At 37.1% G+C, this 21,931-nt stretch overlaps 1 protein-coding gene across 4 annotated transcripts; it reads left to right on the top strand.

The window, feature by feature from the left end:
• The first annotated feature begins 999 nt into the window (after nucleotides 1-999).
• LOC145774123 (thioredoxin domain-containing protein 3 homolog) lies at nucleotides 1,000-21,716 on the top strand. Of its 4 annotated transcripts, XM_082585279.1 has the most exons (23): nucleotides 1,000-1,106; nucleotides 1,437-1,494; nucleotides 2,703-2,806; nucleotides 3,101-3,172; nucleotides 4,489-4,605; nucleotides 5,443-5,521; nucleotides 6,100-6,176; nucleotides 6,978-7,070; nucleotides 7,382-7,536; nucleotides 8,811-8,951; nucleotides 9,650-9,750; nucleotides 10,396-10,540; nucleotides 11,561-11,674; nucleotides 12,017-12,156; nucleotides 12,474-12,574; nucleotides 13,097-13,254; nucleotides 13,876-14,015; nucleotides 16,619-16,663; nucleotides 17,932-17,964; nucleotides 18,379-18,471; nucleotides 19,534-19,731; nucleotides 19,762-20,004; nucleotides 21,554-21,716. In XM_082585279.1, the coding sequence occupies exons 1-23, from the start codon at nucleotides 1,077-1,079 to the stop codon at nucleotides 21,577-21,579; spliced, it is 2,463 nt and encodes an 820-aa protein (XP_082441405.1). In that variant the 5' UTR covers nucleotides 1,000-1,076; the 3' UTR covers nucleotides 21,580-21,716. The 4 variants fall into 4 exon arrangements, with proteins under 4 accessions (XP_082441405.1, XP_082441404.1, XP_082441403.1 ...); XM_082585278.1 differs by having other exon boundaries at nucleotides 13,876-13,988; nucleotides 19,534-20,004; XM_082585277.1 differs by having other exon boundaries at nucleotides 19,534-20,004.
• The last annotated feature ends 215 nt before the right edge of the window (nucleotides 21,717-21,931 follow it).

The following is a 21,931-nucleotide window of genomic DNA, read 5'->3' as shown; positions in this document are numbered from 1 at the left end:
CTAAAAACATGCTTCAGTGGAAAATAAGAAACTGCCAAAGTGGCTAGACTATAGTATCACCAAACGTTGCCATGCATATAGCTGTTTCATGCAGGTTTTTTGCATCTATGTTGCTCTTGCACTTGCATCGTCATTTTCAATCATGTTTACAATCACAACAACAACAATAATATTGTGGTAGTTTGGTGTTTGCTGGTACAGCAACAAAAAGTATGTGCAGCTGTTTTAGCATCATCTTTTGCCTGCATCAATTCTCAGGCTACTTGTTTTAAAGTTTGTAAATTAAAAAAAACATTGGCATTGTTACCTCTTGACAACTGTTTTAAGGCATATACCGTAATGTAGTTTTAGTGAAGTGTCCTAGTAGAGGCATGTGCGGGGTCTGCTGGTGGTGTTGTATTTTATTGTAGTTATTGTTAAAAACATGGATAAGATCATTTGCTTTATCAGTTTTCAGTGTCCCTCTTTATCTTTTTGCATCATTTACATATACGGTACTGAAAGTCTCAGTGAGACTCTCACTAAGGGTTATCCAGGATTTTGACTTTTTTTTACATAAGTTATGAGCCCAACTTTGTGTGCTTGCAGATCATATTGTATTATACAGTTTAATTTTCAATTGATGCTCAAACCAGCACTGAACCAGCAAGCTAGATTATTAGCTTCATTATAAAAAAAAATGAAAATTTTTACTAAAAAGGAAAATATGATAGAGCAATCATGGTGGCTTACTTGCCTTTGCTCCTTTGCTGGAGTGTTTCGTATCTGCATGGGACAAACCTGTTGACATCAAGAAAATAGTATATTCCATTAACTGTTATTGAAAAGGGCAAGTCATCAAGTTGGTGCCACATTTTACGTATTTAACTCCTTCAAGTTTTGTATGTTTTGGCACTTTATATTGTTTTTATTTAGATTCAGATCTTATGTATGTTTTATATTGGATTTGTGTGAAAAGTTCCTTTCTCAATTTACTGCTGTCCCATGCGCGTTAAAAATTTACTTATTTTATACACAGTGTGTGCTATTGTAGACCTTATTTAGTTGAATATATATATCTCAAAGTTTAATGCACAATGGCCAAAAGAAAGGAGATTATATTACAGGTAATTCACCTTTTATTTTCAAACGAAAGCAAGTTCAATTGTGGTGCAGTAATCCTCTACCTGCTTATTAAGCCCAATTTGGTCCAGTGCGGATTTACTGAATGTATATGAGTGGCATCGCCTCCTATTTAATAGGTTCACCTGCTTAATAAGCCCAAAAATCGTCCAGTCTTGAGGTAGGTTTAGTAACAGGGACTACTGTTCTTTGATACAAACAAAGAACTTGCAAATTTATTCATACTATCAAACATATCAATTAGTTTGGTTTTATATCTTCACTTGTACTTTTATGTTATGAGTGGATAGTTCATTTTGTAACATGCATTTCAGGAAACTTTAAACAGTCAAGAAGCTTGGGATGATGTTATGACCAAAGAAAAATTGTATGGTATGTGAGACAGTGTTGTAACACTTTCTTGAATAGTTTTATGGTACTTTGTGTTGTAAATTTTCATAAGAAATTGTGGTGTAATTTGTACAGTATAAGATTTGAAATATGAAGATTTAAGAGTGTACGCATGATATGTATGTAGCTGCACACAGTGGCACACAGTTTCGGCCTTCCGGCCTCCTCAGTGCAGTAGGTACCCTGGGTATGGCCACAGAGATACCTCCGTGTGACGTTTTCCCATCTGTGGAGCCCAAGCTCCAAAAAATGGAACTACCGCCATGTCCGCCAACCTTGCGAAAGTGCTCAAACTGCCGAGCAGTGAGCTTTGCGCAATGCACAGCAAGGTGCATCCAGTGAAGTGCTCAATTGGCATAAGCCAAGAGCGTCCATAACTGCAGACAGTGGCACACCGTTTCGGCTTTCCAGCCTCAGTGCAGTATGTATGATATATCATATATATATTTACCATATGTGTACATGGCAATGGCATGTCAGGCCTCTAAGCTCCTTTATTTTTCCGACAACCAAGCATGGCCTACCAGAGCTTCTTCCCAGCTGCCAAATTCTCATGCCCAGCAGCCAAAACAAAAAATCTGTTAAACAATTGTGTTTTTGAAAATCCGTTAATTGATATCGTGTTTTTGCGTTTATTTTGATAAAAACAACGTAAACAAGGACCTGAAACATATTTGCAGTTGTAGTTATATGCCCTGCTTTCCAATTAGGTGTAGAGCTAGTCTTCAAGTTTTTATTGATCGTCAGCGACTTCTCGGCACCCATGGCCGCCAGGAGCTTAGAGGCCTGTATGTTCTAAATAAAGCATGAACATTTGCTTATTTAATCAACTGTGGTATCAAGTATGTAGCCTAACATATTATATAGCTAATAGTATTTTTGTGTTTCTGCTGTAATTAAAGTGCATTTGCAAATTGCTATCATGGTTTGTGTATAATATTTTTTTATCATTTAAATGTAGATTACTTATAAATTGCCCGATTTAGTTATGATTGGACCATTTCATCCAACTACTGCAGTAATATACAGTATATAAGTTAATTTGTTTTTTTAGCTGAATTAAATTTAACTTCATCTCGTCTGTCAAGTTCTTAATCTAAGGTAGGAATGATTTTTCAAACAGACTTTAAGCTTCTTTTTTGCCTGGAATGGTCTCAATTTCTACTGACATTTTTTCTATTCACTTCCAGTGGTTGATGCTCACCAGAAATGGTGCGGACCATGTACAGCCATTGTTGGCATGCTAAAACGAATAAAGAATGAACTAGGAGATGACTTGCTACGATTTGCTACGGTTTGTGTGACTTTCTTATCATATGCAGTTACATACCATTACTATATATTATGAAAACTTTCCATTAAATGATGATTTTTAAATCCTATTTGTTTATTATCAGAAGAAAATTTTCTCATTGAAGACATTCTCGTCATATAACACACTATTGTTAGTCTAGGAATATATAAACTTTAGTAGCCTGCTGAATCCAATTTTGTTATTGAAAATTTGACTGTTTGTATTCAAAGTATTAAAATTCATGTGTTGTTTCATTTGAATGTTTGATTTGATAATTTCTTCATTTAATGCCAGGCTGAAGTCGACTCCATTGACAGCCTAGAACAATATCGAGGAAAATGTGAACCAAATTTTCTCTTTTATGGGGTAAGCTGATGTTGCTCAAACATAAAAATAGTGAAACATGTTAGTTATTAATATTTTGTTAAATGTGTCTGAAAATACAACAATGTCTTTTTACATCAAAATCAGTTACAAGTTCACTGAAAACCTTAACAGCCTGTTTCACTTCGATAGAATCATCAGAATGTACTTATTCAAATAGAATTATTTTATACCTTTCTATGTTTTAATTTCGGCCAACATGTTTCATGAGCTTTTTTTATCGGAGTTTCAAATGCAAAATCAATATGTAGAAAACTCCACGTCCGGTAGTGCGCCATGCGCACTTTATGAAAAAATGGAGAAAGTTAACAATTTGTATCTCAAGGAACGCATTGCATGTTTTCATGAATAGTTTCTGAGTAAAAAGTCTTAAAACAATAAATACGGTATCATACTATTAATACTACAAAAAGTGTTCAATGCCAAGCAAACTGTTGTTCCTTCTTGTGTTACCAAAATGCTGTTAATTGAAGTACTGTTGAACAGCACAACTTATTTAACATCACCCAGATACAACAATTGTAAATTAAATGCAATGCCACTGCTAGTAATCGACTGATGATTGATTTAAGACATGTGTCATTATCATATTCAGCCAATGGTAGCACACTGCTGAGCAAAGGCCTTTCCTTTCTCTTGTCAACCCAGTCGATCGTGTATTTTTATGTGACACCATTTTGTTGTTCCAGTATGTTCCACATTCTTTGTCAATTTCATCTCTCCATTTTATTTTTTTCAATTCCTCGTTTGCGTTTGTTTTCCCAGGGTGTCCAAGTGTGCGTGTTTGTAAATGTGTAAGACACCTGTCTATTCTGTGAAAGTTGTAAAATCAAATTAAAAATTTCTAAAATATTACATTTCACTTGTATTACAGCTGGAAATTTTAAGATCCCGGTTAATTTCGGTGGCATTGTCTGCGTCACTAATACGTTTGAAAATATGTAAAACGTCTAAGTTTCAGGAACAAAGAGACTTCTGTAAAACACTTTATTAAATATGATTTAATTTCTATCACATTTAAAGTTCAGTTCATCTCATAAGGACAATTACAACAGATCAAAATGTTATCAAAAAATAAAGAGCCCAAATTGTAGATAACTAAATTCCTGTTTAGTAAACGTTTCGAAAACCATATTTATAAACATTTGTAGCTCAGTGAAGATGAAGACAGTATAGTTTTCGAAACGTTTTCTGAACATGAGTTTAGTATCTACATTTTGGGCTCTTTATTTTTTGATGAGATTAATCAAGCGTTTCAAGCATGTTGCTTCTCAGGTAAACGTTTTTGCATATTTTAGTGTGGAGAACTTATCGCTTGCGTAAGAGGATGCAATGCTCCTCTCATCCAGGAAACTATTACTTCGTCTCTATCAAGTGAACATAAAGTGATTGCTGGTGAAGCGGAACGTAAAGTGGTAAGTTGAAATGCCACCAACCAGCGTTTAAAAACACTAATAACAAATTGCTGAGTTTAACTTGGTTGGTTGGTTTTGAATCTTTATACTCGGACTGACAAAGCCTTGATAGGTTATTCCTGGTAGTTTCGCATACTTGCAGAGGCTCTTGACGCAGGGCCGGTTACCGAGATTGACAGAGTGAAGTTTTCTCATTGTTGAAGTCTTGTTGCCGGAGAATTATTCCATTCATTAGGTGCCGCTGAATGGAGAGCAGTCCTGAAATGCGTTGCTCAAGCGCACACCCCGAGAGTCGAACCAGCGCCACGTGGACTTGAGCCGGGCGCGTATTAATGAACTCTCTTCAGCCTAGTGTGGTTGAATGGATTTAGACCGGAAAGAAGTTGGCTACAGATCGAGCAAAAGTACTCTGCTGTCGGAATATAAACAATGAGAAAGCTATGAGCAGTGTAAACTTTTGAAAGATCAATATGTAAATTTGAAAGATTAAGTTGGTGAAACGTGGGAAATGATAGCTTGATATCTTACTTAACATCAGGTGGTAACCTAGTATCGTCACCAGAAGAACGCAAATTATTCTATTTATCAAATGCTTGGTGACAGTCTCCCTCTGTATGTGGTGTAAACTCCAAAAAAGATTCGTTTTGTTTGAAAGATAAGGTTTGATGTTTATCGGCTAGATTCACACTGGGCAGCAAAAGTTATTTCCATACCCGATGAAATAGTGAGATCAGTCTGATTTTTCAACCACTGTTTTTTTCAAATTTCAACCACACTTGTTTTAGTTTTTTTGTTATAAAACCTTCAGCCCAACCAAGTTTTTGTCTTCTTTTGTAGATCCAGGACGATTATAGCGAGAGTCCTGACCAAGATGAGGATGAAAGTGAAGATGAAGAAAGTGCTGATGAGGGTGTTGGTAAGTATCACTTTGATCACTATTGCATATAACAACGGTAGGCAAAGAATGACCCAGAAAGGAAATTAACCATTTTTACATTTATTTAACGTCTGCACATGAATTTCGTTTAATTCTTCAAGAAAACTGCAATACGTTACTCATTTTGTATTTTTTTGAATATTTTACGTTGTTTCATATTAGCAGCAACAATTTATTAATTTTAACTGTCCTTTTCAGTTTTCAAACGTAAAACAAGTCTAAAAACTGGTTAAAGACCCAAAATGTCTCAAATGCTATACATACAGTTTTGTTTTAACATACAGCGTACAGTATTTCGATTGGACTAGCTGGCTTTTCTCTTACAGTTTCTTCATGTACAATTTGCAGTACAATAAAAAGCATCAAATATGTAGAACACATGCGTAATTGTTCTTATATTGCATCTGAACTACCGTTCACTTGAGCAATACACATCATTTCTTCATGCTTGTAACCTCATCCGGAAAAATCTGTCCTATTTACATTGATTGAACGTCTGCAGACCTTGAATCAATGTAAAATGACAGATTTTGCCAGCTGGTTTGTGTATGTTGCAGTTCCAAAGCAAGTCACTGTTGCCCTGATCAAACCTGACGTTGTACAGAATGAACAGGTCGACGAGATTATTGTAAAGGTAAGTCATCGAATGGCAAACAATGCAATTTTTGCATCGTCCCAACGTCTGCTCACGCTGAAGCGATGAAGAAAAAGATAGCTTGTGCTAGGTGGAATGCTGTACTTTGCAAATAGGATTTCTGAAAAATGCGAAGATTTACTCAATTCTTTTTGTAACTCCTTGGAAAAGAAATATTTTTTCGACCAATTGAATTGCTGACAAATTGGATTGTCAAGAGTTTTTGTTCTCATTAAATGAGAATTTGCTTTACAATCAAAGTGCAAAATTGGTCATCACTCGATTTTAATCTCATCGTTTTCTATGTGTGGGAACGCTTGTACCACGCAATATGATCGCGAGATCAAATCAGTTCCATTATTCTCATTGTGGTTATCCTCCACTAGTCCCATTTTCTGACGCTTCTGAATTAGTTTGTTCTTGCCTCGATTTGTTTCGAAAAAGTTGTGTACAACTCTGAACTAAAATAAATTTACAATCTGCTTGCAACGAAGATGACTTTGAAAACCAAAAGAAAATCTGTTTTTTTTTCACCTGAAGAATCTGCATACAATGATCTGTTTTGTTGATTTTACATCGGTTGTTTGATTGCGGGAATCCTTATCTTGGGAGTGAGAAAAAATTTTGAGAGCTTAATCCTGGCAGTTTTGCATGCTTGGGGAGGCTTTGAACCACTGACGCATGCCCGATCCCCGAGATTGACATAATAGTGTTTCCGCTTGTTAAAGCTCATGTGAATTATTCCATCCACCAGGTACACGGTGCACTATCCCTCTTCTCAACATGTTTTTGTATTTGCAGATTCAAGAAGCAGGAATTGAAATCTTAGCCAATGACGAAAGAATGTTGACTGAAGAAGAAGCTACTGAGTTCTATAACAGCAAATCGGGAGAGGTGAGCATCTGAACCGAATCCTTTTGAAAATTTATTGTTTGCAAAACCCATCAGTGGTTTTGTTCAATGTTGTTCAGGAATATGAGCACTTATAAGTTTTTTTGGTTTCTTATATAAATTCTGTCGTTCGATAAAAAAGGTTTAGCTATATAGTCTTCCTGCATAGTTCAATGGCCCTTTTTAAATTCACAAAATTTAAATGTCAAATTGTTTTCTTCCCTTCTTCATTTTTTCCAACCTAACATACATCTCGATTAAAATCTCATTTCTTATTGACAACAAAACTTTCAGAAGAACACTTCTCTTTTTAGAGCTACTTTGATGACCTCATCAAGTACGTAACTAGTGGACCTTGCCGGGTGTTGGTTCTCACGAAGGGGGAGACAGGAGAAGGGGTGGTGGAATTATGGAGGAATATAATTGGACCTTTTGATGCTGCTGTTGCTAAAGATGAAAACCCAGAAAGGTAACAAAGAAAAAGTAGAGAGCATCTCACTAACCACATTCAGTTATACCTTCCAGTATAACTCGTCGTCACTGAAAGTTTTATTAAAATCCTTTTTTAAATTAACTAATGATCCAAATGGACACGTAGTGCGATAAAAAATATAAAAAGAGCAAAAAGTATCTAGCAGTGAATTGGCGAATTCAAGTTTATTATAAAGCTTTTGCTACACAAGTATGGCTTTGTCGGTATCTAACAATATTTTCTGACGAAGCTGCACTTGTGCGGCGCAAAGCTCTGTAATAAGCTTGAATGCCAATTCAGTGCTAGATACTTTTTGCTCTTTTTATATTTTTTATCGCACTACGTGTCCATTTGGATCATTAGTTAATTTAAAAAAGGATTTTAATAAAACTTTCATTGACGACGAGTTATACTGGAAGGTAATAAAATAGTTTTAGTGGTTTAATTAAAAAACCAAAATAGATTTTATATTTTTATCACTTTTTATGTATATTTTTACTTGATTGATTGTGGACTGAAAAATCTATTTTGAGATCTTAATCCAGGCAGTTTTGCATACTTGTAGAGGCTATGAACTACGGATGCAGTTCCTGTCACCGAGATTGACAGTGAAGTTTCCGTTTGTTAAAGTTTGGTTGTTTGAAAGTGATGTCATCCAATAGATGTTGCTATATTGAGACCACTTTTTTAAATACTCAGCTCAAGCGCACATCCCAAGAGTCTAACCAGCGTTGCTTGGTTTTGGGTAACTTCGCTTTCAAGCCGAAAAACGGGGCTGGATATTTGTAATCGGCAGCGTATTTGTAATCTGCCGTTCGCCGCAGCAGATGGGGTTTATTAACCAATCAGAATGCAAGATTTAAATCAGCTGATTGCAGTCATGTGACTCTTGCACGTCAGAAACTAAATTAAGTGAACGTTACACCATCAGCAGTATGGCTTAGCGGTTTGAGGGTTAGAGAAGTAGTCATTTCGATGACGTCAGTTTGATTCCCACACCTGCCATTCTTTTTTTCTTCTGCAACTACCAAACCAATTCAAAACAAGAATCAAATCTCTAGCTAAATGCTAGAAGTGCCACAATGACTGCAGTTAGCTGCTTCATAGGGAACATTGCCCTTTGTTAAAGTGTTTACCTGTCAAAACAGAACATCTGCTGCAGCGGCCTTATAGATAGCAAATAGGCCTACTCATCCGGGCAGACTTCATTTAAAGCAGTTTTTAGACGATCCCAATATGTTTTAACAACAATGCTTTTGATATTTTTCCAGTTTGCGTTCGATTTATGGTGAAAACGCCACCAAGAATGCTCTGCACGGGTCAAGTTCCCAAGAGGAAGCTGTCAGAGAATTAGGGTTTTTCTATCCCGATTTTACCCCCCCAACCTATAGCAGTGGAAGAGCTCTTTCAAGGTTTGTATTGACAACTTTGTGTTTACGCCTATGCCAACCTTTTTGGCGCTAATGTAGCATCAAAACAACGAAATGGATTTGCTACACTCGGCGCAAATGTGCTGGGAACTGTGATTTTATTTTTTGAGAAATCATTTGGCTGTTTTGTCCCTGGAATTTCTGTCCTTTTATTCCATAGTCGGTCTTTCGTGACCATCACTTGCCATTTTTTTTTGTACCAATTTCATTCACTTGCCTTTGCCATAAAATTTACTCCTAAAAGTTGAAAAAACACGTCAACACTCAAACGTTTTATTCAGAGTTGTAGATGACACGGGGCAGGAAGGAAAGCTGTCCCTCTTTATGGAAAGCTGCATGTTTCAGCTCTGTTCTCTCTTTTTACTTTCACCGTAACTCGAGAATTTGATAATGTGTCCAGTGCTCTTTTTTCTATGCTTACCTCTTTGGAACGAGCCTTTAGTTGTTCAACTGCTGACTTTAAAACCGATGCAACTAATTCTTCTAGCACGGTACTCCACTTCTTAGCCAGAAAAGCCATTTTTGTAGCTTAAACATTGATTGACGATATTTCAACACAAAAGTCACTTTGTTAGATGATGCTCTCACTAAATACAAAATTCCGTCATAAAATATGTTTTTAAACAAATCTTTAACATTGAATCTTGGTGTAAGGATGTATCTTTGATTTCTACCTCCAGAGCATCAAGCAAGAGGAGCAAGGTACCATCCGCCAGACCGAAGGAGCAACTGAAGAGGACTCTTGCGATAATCCGACCAGACGCACTCCGGAAACACAAAGGTATTTGTGACAACTTCTGTCCTGTGTATCAGATGTTTGTTTATGTTTAAACAATGTCCTTTCGGCAAGAGAGTTTTCTTTCTTGTACCAAAGGCAGGCAAGACAAAACAATACAACAGGGTTGAGCATTATAACACTATGTTTTACATATTTACAAATAGTTTTTACAGTCGAACGTTTTCGGCTTAACTTTAGCCTTCATCAGGATGTCATGTTTCACTTAAGCTAAAAGTTACTTCGGGTCTAAAAGTTCATCAGAGATTTACCTTGCACTTCAAGCATTAACTGAAGTAAACAAAACGCGATGTTTTATCGAACCTTTTTCCAAGTTTAATAGAAGGAACAATCTCCGCCTATGCAATTTTACTAAAGCTTCAAAGATGAGTGAAAGAGCTAACACAGAATATAAGCTCGAACAAAGCACCGAAATGCGCTGTAGAGGCGAAGTATTTCTTTGCTGCGAAATGTTGTGTAAGTTTTATTTAACAAGACTTAAGTTTGTCAAATCGGCTGCTACCGTTGATTGAGATGTCCATGCTTCATCTTACATCCATGTGGTCATATTTATTTTCTATTCCGCATGGAACCGAGATTTCGGATGAAATTAACTAAGAACATCTTGCTGATAAAGTCTTTATTTACCAGATGCGATTTTGCAAAAGATTGATGAAGCTGGCTTCAAGATTGCGATGCAAAAAGAGTTGACATTGACAACCGAGCAAGCGGAAAACTTCTACATAGAACACAAAGACAAAGAATATTTTGGCCCCCTTGTCAAGCAAATGACTTGGTATAGTGGTTGATATTTTTTACCTTAAAGCTATTTACTTCCGTAGTCTGTGAAATTCTGTGATGAATATTGTTATTGAAACGGACGTTTAACTATGTTGGCCTGCGTGGCCGAATGGTATGAGCATCTTCCCGGCGTTCCAAAGGTTTTGAGTTCGATTCTCTTGAAAGGCATGTTTTAGTAAGACGATTAATCACATGGTTTAAGCTGAACTTGAGTAATAGCTTCCTTGGCTTCTCGTCCTTTTCATCTAAATCGTCTTTCTTTAGACATATCTTAATAAAAAAAGTAAAACTTTCTTTTTAATCTGCTCTCCACTGGCATAAAACCAAGATCCTTTTCATTTTCTGCTTGACATTTTAACGGTAACTTACGTGTTCGCAGTTTGTGCCATCATGGCCACCTGGAGATGCGGCCTGATATGTCACATTTTGCAGATTTTGATTACAGCTACTGCTAGTGCTTGACTGACATTTTTTGAGATGTTTTTACTTTTTGCGGTTTCCTAATGACAAAACACTTTTTTGTTGGCTTGGGGAAACAGTAGCTAATGAGAAAAAGTAAGTTGAAAAACGCAAAATCAGACTGTTATTGAAAATTAACAGTCTGACTAAAATCTACAAAATCAAATTTTCTTTGTTTTTCAACATGTGAGGATGTTAAAACCTATTGCGTCATCTAGGAAAAAGAGTAAAGAAAGCTTAAAAATCTAATTTTTAGAAAAATTTATTTAAACGTTCGCCCAAAGTTAGAAAAACCTGGAAATTTCTGCAAAATGTGACAAATCAGGCCGTATCTTTAGGTGGCCATGGTGCCATTTAGAAATAAAGCCACATTTCTGTGAGTGTGAAACCTTTTATCTAAAAATTTAGCTCTTGAAAGAATCGCAAGCATCATAGCTGTGAATCTCCTATGGTAACTAATGTGGATTTGCCTGCAAGTTTGTCTCCCATATCTACGTAAAAGTGGATGTTTGATGCCACTAATAACCTTTTAACTGAAACGTACTAATCTTTTCAGTGGCCCTGTATTGGCTCTCTGCCTTGCCCACCAAGAAGCTGTGGATAGGTGGCGGGATATGTTGGGACCAAAAATTGTCGCTGAAGCTGTAGAGAATGAACCAGAAAGCTTACGGTAAGACTTAACTAAGTGTTCTAAAACTGATGCTGCAATTGTTTTGACAGACTACATTACATTCTCCGATTGTTTGCATTCGTGAAAAACCTTTTGTCAAAATCTTCTCAATAAATAGAACACTTTGAAGAAGAACTAAAATTCTTATAATACCATAAAAAGTTTGAGTTTCGTCTTTAGCAGCATGATCACGACTTTTTCTACAAGCGTAGATAAAACGATCTATTTCAACCTAATTCTGCTCGTGCGAACGCGCAGCATTAGGTTGAAACAGATCGTTTTATCTACTCTTGTGGAATAAGTTTATGTTATGAGCTTGATCAACGAGCGGTGTGTTTTCAGAGCCCAATTCAAGGTTGACGACGAAATCAACATGCTGCACGGTAGTGACTCACCCGGCCAGGCAGAAGCAGAACTGGCAAAGATCTTCAAGCAAGACCAAACCCTCGCTGTCATCAAGCCTGACGCCATGTCGGAAAAAGGTGATTTGAACTACCAAAACTTCACCATCACTGTTACTTCTCTGCCATTGCAGTTGAGCAACCTTTACTTAGCGTTTAATAATTACTTCTTAATTGCGCGTCATTTAATGTTGAAATAACATCGTTAAATGAAATATAAAATATAATTTGCAACAATAAAACACGTCAACAAGCCTTGCTTATCCTTATTTTTCATACCGAATTCGATGACATTTGATACTAAAATAACATCATGAAATAAAATATAATTTTGCAGCTGTAAAACACATCAAGCTTTGCTCATTCTTATTTTTTATAACAAACTTGATGTGTTTCAGATCAGATCATAGGAAAATTAAAGGAAGCTGGATTTATGATCTCCTGCCAAAAAGACATGAACTTGACCAAGGAAATCGCTGGTGAAATATACAAATCAAAAGTGAGTCTGTTATTTGGACAACTAACAATTCAATGCAGTTCTCTGAAACCACCACCTCATTCACACGTCACAAGTTGATAAATTATTTTCTTATTTGTAACCTTGTTGTTTTTAAGCTGACTACGATTGTTGTAAGCCTCAAACTGCTTCAGCTTAAAATCCTCAGTTTTTCTACCAACCTTGCTTTCCATCCATGCACAAACTTTAAACCAACTGACGGATCAGTTTACCTGCAATGGGATTTTAAACCATGTAAAAAGAAGATTTTGTTCAAGCACAGACCCCGAGAGTCGAACCAGCGTTGCTTGATCTTGAGGTCTTTCCGTTCGTAAAGTTGGCTTGCTCAACCAACTGAGCTACGTGGTTGGATCGTTCGCAATGTAGGGCAGGTACCGCACATGATCCAGTCGCTGTTTTGCATCGAGACGCCATATAGGTTGTGGATATAACTGCAATCAACTGCATTCAAACAATGTAAGCATATCACCTTGCACTGCTTTCACATGTATGTACTTTTTATAGGAAGGAGCTGAGTTTTACGATGACCTCATCAATCACATGACCAGCGGCGACACGCTGATGATGGTTCTGTCGGCTGAGAACGCAGTGGAAAAGTTGCGTGAAATGATGGGACCTGCCGACCCGGAAGTCGCAAAAGAAACCAATCCCAACTCCCTCCGGTATGCAAACACACAACACACACACACGTACACACACTCTCTCTAACTAAGTCGCAGGATTGTAAATACATTACAGCAGAATCAGCGTAATATTTTACACAGAATAACTAGGCCCCTTCCCAGAGTAATCATCAGTGCATATACTTTTTAGAATACAAGTTTATTCACCATTTGTTAACAAACAAATCTGGTTTTGTGTGCATATACCTATAATATTAGTTTGCCATACGTGAAAAGAACATTGTGTGATTCGCATTGAGCTTGTTTGGGTAAGTTCCCCGTACATTTCTAAACATAACTTCACTGGCGTAACAACATTCATTTTTAGTTGGTTTAAATAAACAGTGTCAGCTCGTTTTGCTTTTTTTGTCAAAACTTAACGCTTTTTGTGCCAATTTTTGATTTCTAGTTTCAATTGTCTTACAGTCAATTTTGCTTATATTGAGCTTCTATTGCGTTTTGGTTTGCACGTGCAATTATTGTATGGTTGTGTCAATGACATGGTTAGAGGCCAAGTCATTACTTCAGCTTTACATTACAACTTTTGCTGTTGTATCGTATATTTTCTTCCTTTCCAGTTGTGTTTCATGATAACATCTTCACTTTTTTTTTTCAATTCAGAGCTTTGTTTGCAAAATCCGTAATGGAAAACGCTATCCATTCCCCATCCACACAGGATAGCGCCGACGAGAAGATTCGCTTTATGTTTGGAGATGTGCATTTCGACTGGGATGGTAGTTCCATGCACCAACCGTCAATTGGTATAGCATGTTGCCATTTGATTTCCAGTCTTGTAGCCCCTCACAGTTTCATGATATTTTCATTTGTGTGAGGGGCTTTACCTGTGTATTTGTGTGAAACACTTTTCAGTTATGATGTTTCATGTCAGTTATTTTTGAAATGTTAGGTCGATATTTTTACTGTATATTTTGGACACAATGATTCAATATTTTCATATCGATACTTTTTCTATTTTTAAGTTGTGTTTAATTTTTCTTCAGGTGTTGGTTTTGAAATATTATTGCTTATTAACTGGATTTCCATCAGTTTATCAGCATTCATCTTGCTTTTCCATCATCTGACTTTCCTCCCACTTTGGATGAAGTCAGTTGCAGATGATGTTCCTCTACATCTTTCTGTCCAAAATTCATCTTTCCTCAACATCCACCTCTTTAATATTTGTAGGAAAGCGATGCACCACTGTCATCAGGCTCATTGCCGCATTCATGAGGTGATAATGCTTTTCACAAGAGCAAACCTGTCTCGAACCAGTTAGATCAAGCTCAATCCACAACGAACAGAAGTTGGTCGCTTCCATTTGAATATACACAAATGTGTCAGTGGGTTCACTTCGCTGACATTCGAATGTGGCGCCACCGAAGGAACAACCTGCTGACCACGTCATTCTTGAATGTCCCTACGGAATGCACCTTCTCTGACCTAGCTTTCTACCACTTGCTCTCAACGTTGAAAACGTTTATCGTATACATGTAGAAAGTGTAGTCAACTGTGATATGGTTTAGTTTTCCTTTGTTCATTCCCGTTTTCAACTGTCGCATCATTTTGCTTAAATTTCTTCTTACAATGTGTACCAGTCATACCAGTCTTGACTTCTCAATTTTTCTTAAGTTTAGGTTTAATGTTTAACTTGTAGGTTATACCACCATAAACTGTATAAGCATTGGCTTTCTGAACTATTTTGGCTGTGCAATTTGGGCTATTTTTATGCCCTTACATAATTGACTGAATTAAAATGTACATCATTATCATCCCAATTCCATTTGGTCCCCTCTGGTGAGGGTGGCCGATTCTTTAGGTAGTACGCGGTTTGACGTCTTTTGTTCCCCGTATTGCAAGGGTTTGACGTCAACAAATTTCGATCCGGCTTGATGGCGGCTTTCCATGCACTCCTATTTTGAACCTTGACCGCCACAAGTTTCCCTTTTCGGAAGTTGCTCGGCACGTTATCACACCACTTCTTCTTTGGTCGTCCACATGGATTACACCCTTCTACTTCCAGCGACTAAACTTTATTAGGCTAGGGTCCTCTTGCACTCGTTGTACGTGGCCGTGCTAACAGAGTCTCCTCCACCGTACGACTTCTTCTACTTGGTGGATGTCAAGCCTTCTCAATTCTTCACTTAATACTTTGTTCGCCAGTTGCTTTGAGCATATCTACCTCACTTTCCTTGCAGCTATTTTCTTCACTCCTTTTTCTCCATCTCGCCCTTTTCATGTATCTTTCAGTCCCGCCTTGTCTGTCTTATCCTTCACTTATTCCTTCCATTTTTATTTTTCTGACCGTATCTCCAGTTAAACAATAAAGTCTACTATAATACTAACACTACTGAATTTAACATGGATTACATTTTGTTTTATTTTTGATATACTTTTACTGTTCCTTTCAACAAATAATTTACAAGTATGAATTTTTGTTTGATACTCCATTCTATACTTTTCATTTGATATTGTCTTGCTTGATGCGCATGGATATCTAAAGGTAGGCTCCGATTTTTCAAATTTAGTATAATTTCAAAATTTGGGCCTTGTTTGATGCTTGAACAAAGCATAAAAAGTGTAGGCGAACTATTAAAGTGTTTTTTGTTTTTTTTGTGGTACGTTTTCTACAATCACTTCTTTCCAGCAGGATTGAATATATCCTTCTGGACATACCCAATCACATTTTTTGTAACTTACTGCAAAAAAGAACTAGCTTAAATATATTTAAGAGTTTTTGCGTTTCATTTTTTGAGACTTGTCAACAAACCTAAGCAAAAAAATATACAACAAACCACTTTCTAACATCCTTCATCTCATATAATAAACTTTTTTTTTGTTACTTTATTTCTAAACTTGAGTTTCTCGACTTTGTAAGCGGGATTATCGTCAGTTTTCCATGAGCTGTTGGAGCCAAGGGTCTATCTTTTTGCCATCCCATTTTGGAAATATGTTCTATGACTAAGACGCATCGGCATGCTGCAGAAGAGTGGCCATTCCTTGGTCACATCGCTCAAGACCCACAGATTTTTTGCTCCATTTATCGCTCGGTTGAGGTCTCCAGGACGGACGGTCATAGATTCCTCTTCAAAATCTTATCAAATCATCTTCTTGTCTTTATCCTCCTATAATCTGATTTCTTTGTTGTGGCTACCATCTCCCCCTTTGACATCCTCTTCATCTCTGTTTAACTGTTACGTTCTTTTCCCACGTAATTTCTCCCCCAATTTCTTCTTTGTTTGAAACTTCTTTGCCACTGCAAGGGTCTAGGGGCTTTGCCTTTTACCACCCCTGGGTGATAAAAGGGTTCTCATCATGTGACCCAGAAACCGGTTTTGAAGTTGAAATTTTTCATTTTTGTTTCCAGATTCTCCGACTGGAAAATCTGAAAGTTCCCTGAAAGAAAAACAAGGTAGGAAAAAGCTTGTTCTTTGTATAAAATCGACCACGCAACGAAACGCATAATGTTGACTGATTTCCAACCAGTTATCTTCAAGTTGAGAAAATCTTGTATAAAACTTCATCCAAAATGCATACATGTACTATAGAAAGTTACAGCTGAGATACAGTGTACTCGAACATAGCGAACAGCTCATGATCGAGAACAATGGCGCATTGTATCCAACTCTTAGTCGAATAGAATCAAACTTGAATCGACGATACACTAACAGTACTTCACTGACTTTACAACATGTTTTTCGGTGACAAATTTAACCGAAGCTTTTTGTGTACAGAAAGTTAATGTTGAAATCTAAGTGTATGTTCCTTAAGCAATACTTTCACCTTGCACTCGATCATAAATTTACGTATAGTATCTTGGTTAAGAGTACCACAAGGAAAATCAGACCGGGAATTGAACATTGAACATTGGATGTTTGGTTTCATCGATGCTCCATCTTGTTTGTAATGTGAAATACACTTGTACTGGCTGATAGTGACACCTGAGGGGACATTCGAAAAAATGCCAGGGCTTTGCAATAGATATATAAATACCACCATGGCCACCTGGAGATGCGGCCTGATTTGTCACATTTTGAAAATTTTGATTACAGCTAACTGCTAGTGCTTGACTGACATTTTTTGAGACGCTTTTACTTTTTGCGGTTTCCTAATGACATAAAACTTTTTTGTTGCCTTGGGGAAGCAATAGCAAATCAGAAAAAGTAAGTTGAAAAACGCAAAATCAGACTGTTATTGAAAAATTAACAGTCTGACTAAAATCTTCGAAATCAAATTTTCTTTGTTTTTCAACATGTGAGGATGTTAAAACCTATTGTGTCATCTGGGGAAAAGAGTAAAGAAAGCGTAAAAATATAATTTTTAGAAAAATTTATTTAAACGTTCGCCTAAAGTTAGAAAAACCTGGAAATTTCTGCAAAATGTGACAAATCAGGCCGTATCTTTAGGTGGCCATGATACCACTATTGCGAAATGTCACTATCGCCGAATTCTACTCTAATTTCCATTCAAAATGCGTCTTCCCTTTTGACTGTGTGAAGCAGGAGACGTCGTCCTGAGGTAAACTGAGTGACAACATTTGCCAGGAAGTTGCTTAAATGAATTACAATCAAAAATAAAAACTACATGTCTGTGATGCAACAAGCGATGTCAGTGCACGATTCGTAATGCGTTTGGTTTATCTGTTAACTAATAATCAATCAGATAAAATGTTTATTTCAGATGAAGAAGCCGCTGAAGAAAAGGCTGATGAAGGTATTTTGTGATTGTGTGGTTGCCGATGCATTTACAGGATATGTTGCGTGTGTAATAATCTTATGGATTGTTTGTTGTCGCTCTACAACTGTTAAAGGTATTTTAGCTACAGGACATACAGTATTTTTCATTTTCTATCATATTTACAATATCATATTATTATCAGAATTATCCTCACTGCATTATGCAAGAAAGAACACAATCGGTAGGCCTACAGTTTTTAAAGTCTTTGGTTTAACTCTACCTGGAATCGAACCCAGACCTACCAGCACTAGAGCCGAAGGCGACAACCACTCGGCCACTGAGCTGGTCATTTTACGCTTGTGACTCAGTTTCTCTGGATTGCGTCAATGTTTGCTGTATTTAAGTAAACATCTGCATGTCAAAGGTAATGTTGAAAAATATTTATTCTAGACGGAGAGGCTGTGGAACAAAAAACCGAAGAAGTGGAACAAAAAACCGAAGAAGTGGAACAAAAAACCGAAGAAGTGGAACAAAAAACAGAAGGTAAAGTGCATCAATGGCATGTTTGACGATGTGTTTATGTTGTTGGACGTTTATTTCACGTACGTTTGACACTGCTTCTCTACTTTGCACTGCATGGCCACTTTGCACAACATACCTAAGATGACACCACTTGGAGTTTCAGCGTTACCAACGTAAACTTCTGCTTTCGTTTCTTAACTTTGTGCACTTTTAATTTCGAACAAATGTGATTCATTTTGCTTTACGTGAAGAGTTTGCTGTGTATCTCATTTTCTATAGTGGTGAAATAGCTTGCGCTGCTTAACCACACAAATCTGTGTATTAGAAGATAAACAGTGATATTGTATTGCTCTTTCCTATCTAAGTTACATAGGCTTTTAACATAGCCAGCTTTCATACTTTAAAAGCATTGGGCATTATTTTAGCACAAGATAAAGTAAACTGTCGCAAGTTGTATTGTTTTGTACTTATTTCGATTTATCGCCAATCTGACACGACTAAATTCTTTTGGGAGCTGGAGAATTACTTGTGCACCAGAGCACAGAACCGTTTTTCTGAAATATCTAAAATGAAAACAGTGTTGCTGTAGTTTGTTTAATTACACTAGAAGAACTGTCCGTGTTTTTATACAAGTTGCCTGGTGAATAGTCGCACTCAATATTTAAAATGTCGATTTACTCTCAATAAGATTTTTGTCACTTGAATCCTCAGGTTTGTGCCACGAACTTCGTTTGTAATTTGATTGTTTCTGCAAAACCCCGAGCCAGATCGCATATTTGCAAAGAAAATTCAAGAATAACTTTGGACGTCCGATCAATTGTTTAAACGTAAATTATGTCGATATAAAAATGCACACCATCGCTTGTAAGGCCAACTCTTGCTCTTGAGCAGACTTGCGGGTGACGTCAGCACAAGCTATTTCACATTGTTTTTTTTTTTTGCACTGATGTGATACTAACCAGTTTGTTTTATTTTATTTCATTGCAACTAACCGATCTTCGTCAACACATCTTTCCTTTGGGGTGGCTTCACCATTCAACACTTGGCATCCCGGAATCTTCACTTCTTGGTCCGACATCACAGAAAGAAAGGATGTTGGTGATGAGGAGGAGACAGATGCAGGGAAGAATGATGCAAATGTTGATAGACCAGGTTCTCAGGCTAGCAGTAGAGGTCCTGTCGTTGATGCAGAAACCACTAAAGAAGAAACCAACAAAGAAGAAGCCATCAAAGAGGAAGACCCCAAAGAAGATTCCACCAATAAAGAAGACACCAAAGAAGGTGTCAGCAAAGAAGATGTCAGCAAAGAAGATGTCAGCAAAGAAGATGTCACCAAAGAAGATGCCACCAAAGAAGATGCCACCAAAGAAGAAGCCACCAAAGAAGATGATGATCAACAAAAAAATGAAGTTGCAGCTGAGGAGGGTGCTCTTCCTGCAACATCAAGTGATGATCCGGCTCCTATAGATTCTCATCAGCAAGATGATACTTTAGATTCCAACTCTAAACCTCCAAGTCCGCTTCAGGAACCCCGTACTTCATCCCCGGAGAAAGGTAATTCACCTACACCCAGCAAAAACCCCTCTATTCCGAATTCCCCATCAACAGGTCAAAGGTCTTCCACCTCGTCACCCAACTTACCCCTTCAAACTCACTACCCTTCCCGCACCCCAACACCAAATGAAAAATCTAGTCTCCGCTCTAGATCAGGCAATAGTAGTTCGAGTTCTGATAGCGAGCACAGTAAGCATAGCGCAAGTGTAAGTAGTGTTAAGGCCTTAAAATGATCGTAAAAGTTCCCTACAACCATCTACTAGAAGTAAGTACCTCGTAGTCATTGGATATTATTCACTTGAAGCTTATATTTTCCGACTTGTAAGCACTGTGAGCGTCATGCAATCATGGCATTCAGCCTGACCATCACATTTTGTTGACTGCTGCTAACATCCGGTTAAACTCTAAAATCTTGAAATTACATTTGTGAAACTTTTCCTGTCTGATAATGGTATGACTAATTAACTATTTATGTTGTCATTGAGAAGGCAAAGAGGACAAAGTGTCAATAATAACCTAGAAGCTGTGGCAAATCGAGTTGTTTCTTTAGGTGGTCATTAATTTATGATTATTCTTTATATTGACTTTTTGTTTTGGTGCAATTACATGAAGCCGGGCTACGTTTTGCATTAAAATATCCTTTCTTTCGTACAAAAACGCAGCAGAGGTGATTCAAGAAGAAAACATTTTTACAATTTTTTCACTGACCGATTTAAAGGGATTTTTTTTGCTGCTGAGAACATTAATCTTACTGTTAGCTCAGTACTCTTGAACCTTATTCCCAGCCAATGACAATAAAATGACGGATTTTGCTCTCTGGGTTATCATTGCTAAACTCTTGATTTACTTTCGTGTTTGCCACGAAACCCCCCGTTAACTAAAATTTAGATCAAAACAATAACGTTTTTATTGATAGCATAACAATGAACAAGTGACGCAGCAACTATCTTTTTTTTTTTCGGCTACTGACTGCACTCAACCTCTTGTTTAACTAATTGGCCTACTTGGAAGGTTAATGCGACACGGTGATCTAAAAATTTACAATGTCGTATCAATACAATGAAGCCAGAAATCAATTCCTTTAAAAAAAACGAGGAATTATTGCAGAAATCTAACAGACTTCAGTACATGTTCCGCGGAACCCCTGTTGAAGAGCACTGTGTTCGCTTATTGCAGTGACAGGTTTTACGTTGCGTGGATAGCATACGAACTTAAGGGACCTTAAGTAAATACATAAACTGCGTGTAAAAAAATACTTTTGCGTTTTGACAATGCGTGTTGTGATATTCAGTGATATCTTCATTTTTGTGTGAATTTGAAGTTGATGTTTTTCTGATATTGCTGTGAGAATTAGTACATCCTGAATTTGGCTTGCTTAAAAGCAACTGAAAATCTCCACCCAGCTCAAAGCTATCTCTGTAGGCTAGTTGGTTTTGTACAGAAAGTGTGATTTTCTTGCGTTTTTGCTGGGCTATTTATTGAATCATGTTTTGCACTGACATAAAGTAGTTGATTTCACATGCACTTAAAAATTGTACTTTTTTTATAGATTTACCTCCTGCTGAAGACGAATAAGCAAGTGGCGACGAAATCCTGGAAAACTTCAAACGAATCGCAATTTCAATGCCAAATTTTATACCGTACTGTTTTATATCTACAATATAATACATGCCTCATTCAGTTTTTAGCATAATACATGAACATTTATATTTTCCTGTCTTTGCTGAATTTCTGTTGAACCGCATCTCTCCCACCTCTGGTGAAAAACTGAATGTTAGGCCAAATGGCACTAGCCAAGTTAGGCCAGTGGTACTTGTGACAAACTGAATGTTAGGTCAAGTGGTAGGGGAGACCGGGGCTAGTTGTAACATTTTTTGAATTATTTATTATATGTCTGTAAAAACAAGTCTGAGCAAATTTTTTGGAG

Source organism: Aplidium turbinatum, chromosome 7 (assembly GCF_918807975.1).
Source record: "Aplidium turbinatum chromosome 7, kaAplTurb1.1, whole genome shotgun sequence".
NCBI lineage: Eukaryota > Metazoa > Chordata > Ascidiacea > Aplousobranchia > Polyclinidae > Aplidium > Aplidium turbinatum.
This window is presented reverse-complemented; position numbering and strand designations above follow the sequence as displayed.